Genomic DNA, 12,952 nt, shown 5'->3' with positions numbered 1-12,952 from the left:
AACTGTTTTGATACTATCACTCTCGACTTCATGTTTAGTCTTCAGAAAAATTCTCACTGATTGCCCTTTACGTAAGGCAGTTTCATTGCGGAATGCTCCCGTTTTGAACGAGGTTCCCAGCCCTCGCCGAAACGTCAGTCAAATCTTGGTATTTTTCCTGCCTCCTCCTGTTCTTTGTCTTGACCTGCTTCACTGCTCGATCCTGTGATTCAACGCTTCGCTGATGTGTGTGTGTGTAACTAGAGAAATGTTCTGAAGAGTGACTTTTAAGCCCTGAGCAGTGGCATACTTTTTTCCATGGGCAGTCGCGTAGTCGGGGGTGTATACATACCGGGCACGTGACCCGCCAAGCACCCGGCGCACCCCCCCCCCCCCCACTTTCTCCCCAAACTCCGTCCCTGGTCAAAGGGTGCACACCCCCCACCCCTGTTTCGAAATAAAGGGTGCGATCTTGTACGCGTTCCAAAATACAACGGAGGCGGTTCGTTCCAGCGAGCCAAATACGGTTCGTCAATTTGAACCGCGCCGAACGCCACGATGTCAACTGTGACGTGATATCTGCTGTCAATCATTCCGTGTCGTCTGCTATCGGACGAACGGAACGGAACATACCGCCTATTTCGTGACGTAAAGAACGAACCGCCTCCGTGCTATTTTGGAACACGTACAAGATCGCACCCAAATATTCTGGCTACGCAATGGCTAGGAGGTCCTGTGTCGCAACGCCTAACCTGAAGCTCTGACTGGTAATAATACATAGCTAAAATTCTCGAAACTGCCAGCTCGCCAAGTTCGTGCAGCTAAGTCAGAAGTTCCCGAAAAAGGCAGGGTCATCGCGCATCTAACAGTAAAGTAATCACACTTGTTTCTTTGCGCTCATCAGCTGACTACTCAACAGCTTTGCTTTTTACGCCTCACCAATGCCAAAGGTATGGCATGGGTATAGTGTACTAGAATTATTCTAGTACACCATAGGCATGGGAATGGTGCCAAAGGTGAAGTTTTGAACTTGGCGCCAGTTTAACTGTTCGTTTAAATTCACGAGTGTTTAAGTACAAAAAAACACAGTACATAATAACCGATGTTTAAAAGTTAAAAAAATAATAGTGAAGTATTTTAAAGCACTTTTATGGCGATTTCTTTTTTGTGCCACGATTCACTGCAGGCTCTTGTAATCATGCACATCTCAATCGCCAGTGCATCGCCCTGTTTCGGTTTGTTGTCGTTTTTTGTTTTCTGCTTAAGTGGATCATCCGTGCTTATTTGTCCGTCCGGAGTAGTTCACGGAAGTTAGTTTTGCTAAATTAGTGACTTCAGGTCTCGGCATATGCTTTTGTAGAAGAAGCGGCTACCCAACTATGTAAGTATCTTCTTAAAATCTGTGTTCCGCTCCCGAGCGCCGTCCCTCAACAACAAACACCGTTAGTTCGCAGTACAGGGTGTAGTAGGAAAGGAACTGTGAACCTAGCTTCCGGACACGTTTTTTGGGGCCATCATTGACTTCTGATTAAGATTGCTCTGATCAAGTTCAGTGACATCAGCAGTGCGCGGATGCTTGAATAAATCGTCGGTCGTGTAAACATCTGCTCGACAGCGCGCTCGAAATGTTAAACATGCCGACTTCCTTTTGCCGAAGTTGGTCAAGCAGTTCGAGTGTTGTTTGCTACACAACTATGTCGCTAGTTGACTCAATCCGACGCCGCCCGGCAGGACGGCAGTTCGTGACACCTGGGCTGGACATCCGATCTGATCGGGGAGGCGTCACGGCGCCGCTTCAAGCACCTGTGTCGGCCTGTCGACAGTTTTCGATGTCAAAAGCAAAATAAGGAGCGCGGCGCTGTCGATCCTCCTCGCGCAAACGCGCGGTGGCATGTGTTGAACCTGACTAACGTGCGTTTAGAGGAAGCGGTAAATAATGACGTCAGTCTGGTTTTTCATTGTTTACCACTTGCAGCACCTTATGGCAACCTCGCGCTCGATATTGTTTGCTCTGCACGGGCGGACGGTACACTTTCCCTCATAACGTTCCGCTCTAGTTAGTCCACGGCGAAAATCCGCTTCGCCGTTGCATCAGTTATGCGAAACCTGCCCGCCACGCGAAAGGAATTGCCATTTTGCACAATGATTGCTCGGAAGAACGGATAACGGTCATCGCGGTTGATAAAGCGCCACAGGTAGAAACGTAAGCCATCACCAGGTACGTCGTATTCGAGGTGTACTTGGGAAGATATAGAACTCCTACCGAGAGTTTTACGTAATCTTTTTGAAATACGAAATACGGTACTGCGACATTAGAGCATTCAACAGGTGACTGTCGTTAGGCGATATTTCTGTTCACTAGACAGGGCGTACATATATGCTATTGTTATGTTGAGTGTCTTTTTTGTGTGTGTTTATTTTATGCAACTGCATATAGCGAAAGTAGCAGGGCAACTCTCACAAATGCCTTTAGCAGCTGTGCTCAGTTAGAGGTGTGCGGGAAGTGTCAGGCCCAAATAGTTGCAGCTATTATAAGCACATGCCTGGACTGCCCCTCCAGTCTGAATACCATACACACATTTTTCTTAAATAGCCACCTAGACTCCCCAATGTTTTTTTTTTTTTTAATTTATAAATGTCAGCCTGGTCAACCAGCACATGCAAGTTCGCGCCTCCCCCGCCCCCCCTCTTCTTTTTTAAGGTTCCTGCTCTTTTTGATGACCAGATGCATACTTGTCTGACATGCACATGAAATAGCTTCAGGTTGTTTAATATATCGAAGAAACTGCTCAGAATTAATTATGCTGCTTTTTGTAAGTTAGGAAATGGAAGCACAGCATGTTTGTGCAGATAGTCTATGAAGCATTTAGTGTAGTTATTGCTGTAGAAAGCTGCCCATACTTTCTTGTTCTGCTTGTACGGTGCAATAATTGTTTTCCTTATTCGTTCTGTGGCTTGCATGCAACTAGTGTCAAGGGCTGGGCTTGCTGCATACCCTTAGCAATGCTGTTTCTTTTTTTTTCCTTGAATGCAGTAAATAATTACCTCATTCTTATGAATGTGCTGCACAAAACAGATGGATGCTGATAGTCATTTAGCATACAAGGGGCAGCATGAAACTGTAACGACTGTATACATAATGTAACTGCTTAATGGACATAAAACAGACACAGAACACTGAAGCTACCAAGGCTACGAACACATTATCAAGAATCAGCTACACAGTGTAGTTGTAGGGTTGGTGACAAAACAGTGTAATTTCAGCTTGCGTCAATAGGTCAAGGTTTGTCACAGTTTAGGTCAGAGCACCAGGCTGCTAGCGTTTGATTGGTTTGCTCACTTACTTTCTTATCTGCAGTGCAGCTCTGTTCACTTGTTGCTGTACTTCTCAATGTTTTCTTGGGCTACTGGGTCATCGCCATTGCTGCATCGCATGCAGTTGTGACTATGCATTATAGTTTGCATGCTGTTTTAGTATGTGCTTAGTTTATTAGCTTCTAAAAGACGTGCATCAAACTTATGTCTTGATACGTATCAGGCTAATTGCATCATGACTGATCAAATCTGATTATGGGACAGTGCCTTCATTATATTGCTTTTTATATCAATTACTGTTGGCGGGCCGACAGAGCTGCTCGAGGCGGTGCCATGACGCCACTCTGATCAGATCATGTATTTGACTCAAGTGTTATGAACTGCTGTCCTGCAGTATGGCGTCAAACTGAGTCAATTAGTGATGCCACACTGATAATACACTTGATCGTTATGTAAACTATTCTGTTTACTTTCTGTTATTTCTGCCCATTCTTTAACTGTACCCTCAGTTAAGTTTTGTTGTCGGCTATTTATGCGTATCTTCACTTCGACATGTGCGATTTCAGCTTTGTGAGAATATGTTAACTGCGCATCTTTTTCTATGGTCTGAAAGCTTGCATGACGCAACTTGGCCCTCAGAGATTAGCTTTATCAGTTTTCAGAAGAGTTGGCTGTAGTGCCCACCTCTGCAGTGGTCAAGGTTGGCGAAATCCTGGGAGCTGAGAGGTGGTAAATTATTGTTACAGGCAGCGTGACAGTTAAATTTCTATGCAGTGCTTCGTTAGTACAGCTATTGACATATTCTGTGTGGCAGGAAAAGAATTTGAAAAGGTACACACATGTGTACACTGTGCTTTTGGGTGTGAGAGGCAAGAAGAAATGAACAACATAGACAATAAAGTTAACTCACAGCTACTGCTCATCCTGATTGCCGTACAAGAGAGCAACGAAAGCATGCGAGTCAAGGTTATCAGTGACGCTGACATCACAATTGCCACGTGAAGGCTAGAGGATAGCAAACATTGTAACAATGGCATGTAGTGTGCTCGTCACCTCTTGGCCACGTTGCTATTTCTATACAAATTAAATTTTCTTGGCATACCTTTTCACCTTGTGGCATTAGCTAGCACATCTATGTTGTATTTTCAAGTTGATTTTCCATTTTTATTCGTTCCCACTGCCTTCCAAAAGTGGTTTGCTATGTTGGAGAAAACCTTATAGGAAAGAGCTCTCCAGATAAGGATACACTGCTGATAAAGGAAACATACAGAGAAGCATGTATGAAGGTTTCCTATTGGACTTGGCAAAAACAAAGGCATTGTGATTTTCAATATGGTGGTTCTTCTCTAAACCGTTTCTTATTTTTCACGATGATGGTTTGAGGGAAACCCTATGAAATTACCTTTATGCAGATAACTTTCTTTAGACGCAATACCAAATGAAAATAGCGGATGCAGTGTTGAAGTGCTAAGGGTAACATATAAAGAAAATAGGTTTCAATGCCTGCATTAGCTAAGATACCATGTGGTTTGCAACATAATGAGTGGCATATGTGAAGGCAATATGAATTCATTATGAATTCATATTGCTTGTGTTTTTGGTTCATATTACATATTGATATTGCACATATCAAGGCTTCATCACACAATAGTACTGAGGCCTAAGCTGGTTCAGCAGTGGATAAAAGTAACATGGAGAGAGAGGCACTTAACCGGCAACACTTTTTTTACTCTCCTTCCTTACCTCTGTCTCACACACGCATGCAAAGACCACCTGTCTGTGAATCGGGATAAGGATCATTTCGGAGAGAAAAGAGCAACCATAGGCACCAAAACATGACAAAAGTTGAACTAAATGCTAACAGTGTGAAAATACTGACAGCTTGCAAGAAAAAAAAAGAAAGCTGAAGCACCTGCAGAATTAGAAAGCTAGGAAACTGGGTAGCCAGGATTCAGGAAGGATGGTAGATTTTGAAGGGTACTTCAGGGGATTCTCTGCAACTGCAGTATATACCAGTTCATTAAGTCGAACGAACAAGTGTATGTGACAGTTGTATGATCAGCAATGCCTTGTGTAGCCAAGACAGTTCTGTTAAAGAAGCACAAAAAAAAAGAACAAGCTGGCTATAAAGGGGAGGCTGAAGTCTGTGTGGGATAGCAATTTCAGAATGATTACTCCTGCCAAATTGCCACGGTTGTGTACATCGCTGCCAAGGTAAAAGGGGAATGTTTGAAACAGTTTGGCCATGTGGTGATATTAAAGATGTCTTGAAGCTGGGTTGTTGAGGAAGAGGATTCTGTGGTTAAGTAGAATGAGCTTACAAAAAAAAGTGAGAAAATGTACTGTTGCTTGATTGTGTTGAAACGTTGCTGTTAACGTTGGTACTGGCAGCTAGGAATAAATACAACTCAGTCTTTGGAGACCATGTCAAATGAATCATTCAGTCTTCTCAAATGTATTCGGATTTCACCAATGCTGTTTTTATCAGTGTCAAAAAGAATGAGTATATTTCAGGGCTGCGAAGAAGCTCCAAAGCTTTTATTGCACACTTTCTCGGATAAGCAAGCAACACCATGTCGCTAGACTAACACGCCCAACATCATAGGTGGCTCGTTTTACTATTCACATTTGCGGACAATTGCCAATGAAAACTACAATCACATAGAAAGCCTATCTGCTGAAAGGAGATAAAGATATTTCAGTGACGAAGAAAGAAAACACCACAAGTGTTTATTGCAGGGACATTTTTGGCACCTTGCTTTATAATAAGTGCTTTCTCTACAGTCAAATTTTTGTTGTAAGTATTTGTAGTGTGAATTGGATTACAGTCATGTAGCACCGTAAGAAACAGACATGGACAAGAAGAGGTGACACAAGCCTTTCTTGTCTGCAACCGTTCTTTCCACTGCTCGCCAACTCACCCGAATGCCAACCATGGTGCACTAAGGAAATATGAGACAAACACCACTGAGAGAGTCAAGAAATTAAGGCATGCTGCTTGCTGTAAATGTTTTTCAAGAACTTGTAGAGTGTTTTCAATGCTTGTATTTCAGCCGACACTTTTACACAAAACCCCTTTGGGCACCCTTTGTTTATGTAAATTACTTTGCACATTAGATTACGTTCATGATGCTTTAACATTGCTGAACTATTCCAAGGAAGGGCTTGATCGACTTTGGTGACACTTTCTAGTTCAAGCCCCTATGCCTTTTGGGAGCTGTTTCCACATTTATTGGGGGGGGTGGGGGGGTGGAGGGGATGGCATGATTTATCGGCATACGAAATTGCAAGCATGAAGTTGTTGTATGACACCAGCAGGAACTCTACTGGCTTCTTGCAGATGGCACATCACCCCAGGGGCAGCAGGTGTACAGGGCTGAGCTGATTGGTGGTGACACTTCATGGCCAGCAGTGGACCCTTGGGCGAGGAGGAGGGAACCCGATGGGGTGGCTGGGGAGGAGAGGAGGATGAGGATGCAGGCAGCGACATCACCATGGACAGCACAGCCACGAGCCTGGTGGGCTGCCGGCCGCGCAACGGCTCACTCAGCTCCGAGGCCCCCTCCGAGGCTGTCCCTGACAAGTACGGCTTCCTGGGTGGATCGCAGTACACTCAGCCCAATCTGTGAGTGCTTTCTTCTCTCACTATCTGTGTGCTTGTGCGTCCCTATGCAACCAGGCTCTTTGCGTCCTTCTCGCTTTTCTAAAAGAAAACTGACTTGGCATCTTGTTTGTCGCACATTTTTTGTTTGTTTGTGAGTGACACGAGACCTCAGACATCTTCTATTTCCTCTTCTTGTTTGTTTAGTTGTTTCTTTTTTCTTTTTTTGTGTGTGAGCTACATAGGGTTGCCTCCTAGCCAGTTTTCCCCTTACGTAGCTGTTTGTTATTATTTTTTCTCACGGTGCTGGGTGCTGGTTTGACCCTCTAACCGACATGCCGTTCACCGATTTTCCCTGGATCGGTGCATGCATTGCAACGCTCTGTCGGGTGGTCACACGTAGCAAGCAACTAAATTGTCTCAATGAAGTGTATTCCCTCCTAATTTCTTAAAATGTTCACTGTCATGTTATCAGAAATTGCAACACACACACGCACGCACACACAGCTTTCATTGAAGTTCCAATCATGCAATGTTTGGGCACAATGGATCACCACTTTATTTTGTACTGCAAAAGTATTGATTTGTCTCTGACTTTGCCATTTTCGTCAAATGCGTCATTACATTTTCTTTGCTTGTTTTGTGTTGCACTTTTCATTGCGTTTACCCGCCGCGGTTGCTCAGTGGCTATGGTGTTAGGCTGCTGAGCACGAGGTCGCGGGATCGAATCCCGGCCACGGCGGCCGCATTTCGATGGGGGCGAAATGCGAAAACACCCGTGTACTTAGATTTAGGTGCACGTTAAAGAACCCCAGGTGGTCAAAATTTCCGGAGTCCCCCACTACGGCGTGCCTCATAATCAGAAAGTGGTTTTGGCACGTAAAACCCCATATATTATTATTACTTTTCATTGCGTTTTGAATTTCACCGATTTGCTTCCGTTTCCCATGACCTTTCTTGAGGCCTGTAAGGTATTACCAAATAAAACGAATTTCATTTCACTGATTATCACCTTATTATTTATCATCACTACCTTGATTCACCAAGGAGCGAAAGCTTTGCACTAGCATAGTGTCCTGTACATACATTAGGTTGTGATTTACAACCCTAAACATCAATGCTTAAAGCCTGTACGCAGGCAGAATCTACCAGAAGCATTCAACACACTTGCAGTAATTTGGAGGCTACTGTCATAGAGACGTGCAAGTATGACTCTCACAAACTGCTATTTGAGAACAATGTAACAGGGAAACTAGCATTGACAGAGCCTTCACGTGTTTGAATGAAAGTAAAAATAACTCTTGTTCATTTTAGGGTCAGCTTAGAAATCCATAAATAATGGCTGAAGTACCATGTATCATGTTCGTTTGGGGTTTTGTTGCGCATAATACAGTGATAAAAGGCTGGGAAAATGAAAAGATGCAATTTACAAATTTACGTTTTGTATGTACAGCAGTATTTTTACTGAATCATTTTGCTGGACCATGGTTTCTGTGGGAAGGGAAGTTGGCTTGCTTGGAGTTTCTCCGGTGCCCCTCACATGATGTTGCCCATATATTGTGCAGGTCACGTCGTGTACCCGTCGAAGTCCAGTGGAAGCGCGAGCTGAAGTGGAGAGACATGCTGGAGAATTGGGAACGTTACATGACCAAGCATTTTAAGAAGGTGAGGCACTTGCCACTTGCTCATGTTCAGATGTTTGTGAGCTACCATGGTGACCTTGGCTGTTCATTCAAGTGTAATTACTACTGAAAGTAAATGCTCCTTAAACGACACTGAAACGCTTATTGATGAGCTTCTGAAATTGAGAGGATGTTGGGTAACTTGTCCATCGTGCCAATGGTACTCCTGTTAGATTGGATTTAACGTGTGTGTGTGTGTGTGCACACATGTGCGTGCATGCATACATGTCTTCATGTCTTCTCTTCAATAGGTACACCTTTTAGAATACACGGACACTTTTGAGAACAGCCATTCATGTAACAGTGTACATGAACGCTGATTCATGGTACTAGTGAAACCGAATTAAATGAAGACAGACAAGTCCAGATCATATTTTTTATGCATGAATTTTACATTTGTAGTGATGATACACAAACATTTTATAATTTGCCTCCTTTGTTAGCTGAAGACTGCACCAAACCAATAGTACGGAACACTCGGCCAGTTAGTACGGTTTGGTTTCTGCCGTGAGGCGCAGAAAGCTAGACACAGTTAACGCAGCTGCTGATGTTAATGTTCGCTGTGTTGTCACATTCCATCTTTCGCTATTTCTGTGGCACCATTACACCAGAAATGAGCACTGAACCAAAACAGGCAAGTTCGTATTAATTTTAACCCTTTGAGGGTTCTTGCTGTACACGTGCGGCAGTGCTGATCTGTCCCACATGGTTTTTGACGTACATATGCAGTGCCAGTCTTGTGTTTGATATTTCACACATATGTGGCACCGCTGGTTGTTGGAAGGTGCTGCCACCTCTATGAAGTCTCCCAAAGTCATTTGAAGTTGTGTTTCTGCTCACCGGCGGGCACAATTCGACTTGTTTACCTCTCGGATCACTTGGTCATGCGCATTGTCTGCTACCAGGAAAGCCTGTGTGGAGGAGAGGCTATCGTTTTGTGCAGCCGCCACTATTGCTTTTTCAGTAGTTCAGCGCTGCCAGAGATACTAATCAGCTTTTTTTTTTTCTTGCAATTGTGGTTTAACATTCAGTTGGGGTTCCTGTGTTCCTTTGCACTGGGGCACACGAAGTCAGGATTTTGATACGGCCGCCTGTGGTGCATCTTCTCACGGCGACTGCTCAAGCATTTATTCTTATGAATTGCTTCTGACGCGTTTCTTCTTAGGATGAAACTTGTCTTTGGGACAACAAATTGGTACCCATAAATTTTGCTAGATATTTTTCTCAATCTCTTAGTGTATAGCATATCTGTGTGTGCGCTGTTGTGTGAGTACAGCGTTTTTCAGAGAAAATATCGCTCGCAATAAATTTTTGTTGTATCATGAGGTTTCAGTAATTTCCTATCACTGGAAACAGCAATAAAAAGAAACGATGACCACAGGGACACAGTTTTGCGGGAAAAGTTCTACCCTCAAAGGGTCAATGCACAAGCTTTCCTGCTAACGTAGATAATACCTAAGTCTGTGAACACTTTTGTTTGCTTGGCTTTGTGCTTTTGCATTGAAGTACTAAATAAAGTCTTCTCATGTTTACTTGTGTGACCGTGAATTTCAGGTGAGAGATAGATGTCGCAAAGGCATCCCATCATCAATGCGCTCCGTTGCCTGGCAGAACCTATGTGGAGGCCGGTTCCTGATGGAGAGCTATCCTGGGAAGTTTACGGTAAATAGGTTGGAAATGACTAATTGCTGCAAAGTGCAATATGTCCACGTTGTGTCTATGCTTGCAGGAAGAACGTGTTACTGTGCGCTTCTCTTTTCAACTGTGTCAGCAGAGAAGCCATGGACTCTGCCGCAGAACTTTTTATTGGCCGCTAACGTCTTTCACATCCTGAGGCTTCGTTCATTTCTGTCTGTGTAATTTACCCATTTAGGAACGATTACAGGAAATACATATAGTACATTAGGAGCTTAACCATTTGGAATCGTGTAAGGGAACTGTAATAGCCTGGTGTACCAACATGCGAATGCTACATTGCAGCATTACGACGGGAAAAGTTTGACACTCTATGGTACACTGAACTCGTGTGGTCATTACGGCTAAGTGTTTGTTCGCTAATGTCAGCTGCAAACGTTAACATAGAACATGTTATACCTTGCACTGACCTTACACGTCCTGCATTACCTGTAATGCGCTGTGTGCTTGGCCAGCAGCCTTTGCAATAGGGTCGCTGTCACCACTAGTGCACTTTAACCTTCCGCTAATATGCTAGATAGACAGGTTTGCGCATTTGTTGCCGCAACAATTTGGAGGAGGCATACATAGCATCTGTCCACGCTTTCACCCATATGCTTCAACCAACACTCCAGTTGGTTGAGCTAAGTCCAACACTCCAGGTGCAGTTGGGCAATGTTCAGGCACAGAGAAAGTGTGGATCTGCATGCCATGCAGCGTAGAAAGCGGCAAAGATTATGATGCCTCGTTCCAGTGAATGGGTTACCTATGACCTCTGGCAAAAGGGAATAATTTACCTAGGCATGTGCAACAACACGGTTGAGATTGTTGATGCTGGAAAATACAAAGCACTACTACTTAGAGTTAAGGCTTAACATGACAGATCTGGATTTGCTTTCTTCACAGCAAGACAGTGATTTTCCCCTGCAAGATTAGGGCTGTTGATTATACCTACATTTAAAAAAAAAAATGTTTTTTTTTTACTTATTCATTAAGAGTTAGAGTTGCTGGTATTAGACAGGTGCTGCTATTGTGTTGCTATTGTGAACTTGTTTGTTCCTTATTGCTACATTCTTTTGCACAAACTGAAACTTATTACAGAGCTTCATTTGCGTGTCCATTATGAAATACTGTACTACCTGCTGTGTTTCTGCTGACGGGGAGCCAAAAAAAATGAAGCTAAAGTATGTTATGCTATTTTGTTTGTGTCTGCTTCTCTAGGAGCTGGACAAACACCCAGGTGACCCACGATGGGTGGATGACATCCGTAAGGACCTGCATCGACAATTTCCGCAGCACGAAATGTTTGTGAAGGACCATGGCCATGGGTAGGTTGCTCAAAGTACTGCGTTTGCCCGGTGATAAGTTTATTGTTTCGTCAAAGGTTTGGTTACATTCTGTCTTCCTACTACACCTGTTTTCGGCAGGCAGGAAGACCTCTTCCGAATACTGAAGGCCTACTCGGTGCTGAACCCTGCAGTAGGCTACTGCCAGGGCCAAGCACCTATCGCAGCCGTCCTGCTCATGCACATGCCGGCGGAGCACGCCTTCTGGTGTCTTGTGGCCATCTGTGACAAATACCTGCGAGGGTACTACAGCCCTGGACTGGTGAGCAAGCCTACTGCGTGTCATAGTTTCACCATGGTTACCCAGTTAGCAGTCTATAGTAGTTGGAACTGTATCGGAGAACTTTATGCCGAGTGTCTAGACCTTGACAATCATAATTACAGCAGAATAGAGGCCTCTCTCAGTGGTCTCAACTAACTTCGTCCTGTACTCGCCCCGGCTGTTTGTACCGACGTTGCCAAAGACAAGCCATACTTTTCAGTTATGTTCATGTCGTGCATTTTTTCAGTTCCTTTTATTATCATATGTTCAGATAATTATGCTTGAACCTTACATGTGCGCTGAGTGAAGGTGTCCTTCATTAAACGTCTTCCATTAATATTGGTTGAATATAAGAGATAAATAACACATGTAATGTATCTTTAAAATATGGATATTAGGTGTGAGCGCCATTACTGTAAACAGGTGCTGCCATTGTTTTTGCATCAAAAGTTTGGTCACTTCACGCTGCTCTATCTCAGCAGTCTCGGCAGTGCTCGCCCGGCTTGCACTGAGCAGCCTATTATGCGGTTTAAGAGTTCGTATATCATTTTTTATCCGGAAACGTTGTCCTTTGCAATCAACAGTCACTGCCTCCTGTATTGCCAATGAAAAAGTTGCTTTGGAATGCTTGGAACACTATATTTTAGTGCTCATATCAAGGGGCTTGCATCGGAGCTCCTATGATCTGCGCATCCCAAAACGGGCATTTATTTTGGTTAGTGCCAGTGCATCTTGGATGAAAAAGCTGTGCTGCACTAATTAGACCTGCCCTACATTTCATTATGCAATAGATCTGTAGTTATGGCATCATATGTAAGAATTCCGTTTGTCATGCACAGGCTATAGATGTTGTAGATGTTTTCCATTGCAAAAAAAAAAAAGAAAGACCATTGGTATAGCCTCCTTGTTTTTTTTCCCTAACGACAAATCTCATAAGCAATGGTTGCGGCATTGTGGTGCCAGCACTGCATAAAATTAGTCGTTTTCTGTGGCACAATTCAATAATATTTTACCAAAATTTAATTTCTTTTCTTGATGTTGCCTGTACTAAAAACAGAATATACATTTAGGTCCATCCTCTGTGTCTATCAGT

At 43.6% G+C, this 12,952-nt stretch overlaps 1 protein-coding gene across 2 annotated transcripts in view; it reads left to right on the top strand.

The window, feature by feature from the left end:
• The first annotated feature begins 1,210 nt into the window (after nucleotides 1-1,210).
• Nucleotides 1,211-12,952, top strand: part of LOC135910678 (TBC1 domain family member 10B-like) — a 30,347-nt gene continuing 18,605 nt past the window's right edge. Inside the window, exons 1-6 of one of the 2 annotated variants that reach the window (XM_065442716.2) lie at nucleotides 1,211-1,360; nucleotides 6,635-6,919; nucleotides 8,461-8,560; nucleotides 10,132-10,239; nucleotides 11,473-11,579; nucleotides 11,679-11,859. In XM_065442716.2, the coding sequence (XP_065298788.1) occupies nucleotides 6,696-6,919; nucleotides 8,461-8,560; nucleotides 10,132-10,239; nucleotides 11,473-11,579; nucleotides 11,679-11,859 (720 nt within the window). In that variant the 5' untranslated portion in view covers nucleotides 1,211-1,360; nucleotides 6,635-6,695. Of the gene's footprint in view, nucleotides 1,361-1,978; nucleotides 2,198-6,634; nucleotides 6,920-8,460; nucleotides 8,561-10,131; nucleotides 10,240-11,472; nucleotides 11,580-11,678; nucleotides 11,860-12,952 lie in introns of those variants that run through there. The other variant, XM_065442717.2, reaches the window with a different exon arrangement.

The sequence above is a fragment of the Dermacentor albipictus genome, chromosome 2 (genome assembly GCF_038994185.2).
Source record: "Dermacentor albipictus isolate Rhodes 1998 colony chromosome 2, USDA_Dalb.pri_finalv2, whole genome shotgun sequence".
Classification (NCBI taxonomy): domain Eukaryota; kingdom Metazoa; phylum Arthropoda; class Arachnida; order Ixodida; family Ixodidae; genus Dermacentor; species Dermacentor albipictus.
Note: the sequence above shows the minus strand (reverse complement) of the source record. Positions and strands in the feature narration are given on the sequence as shown.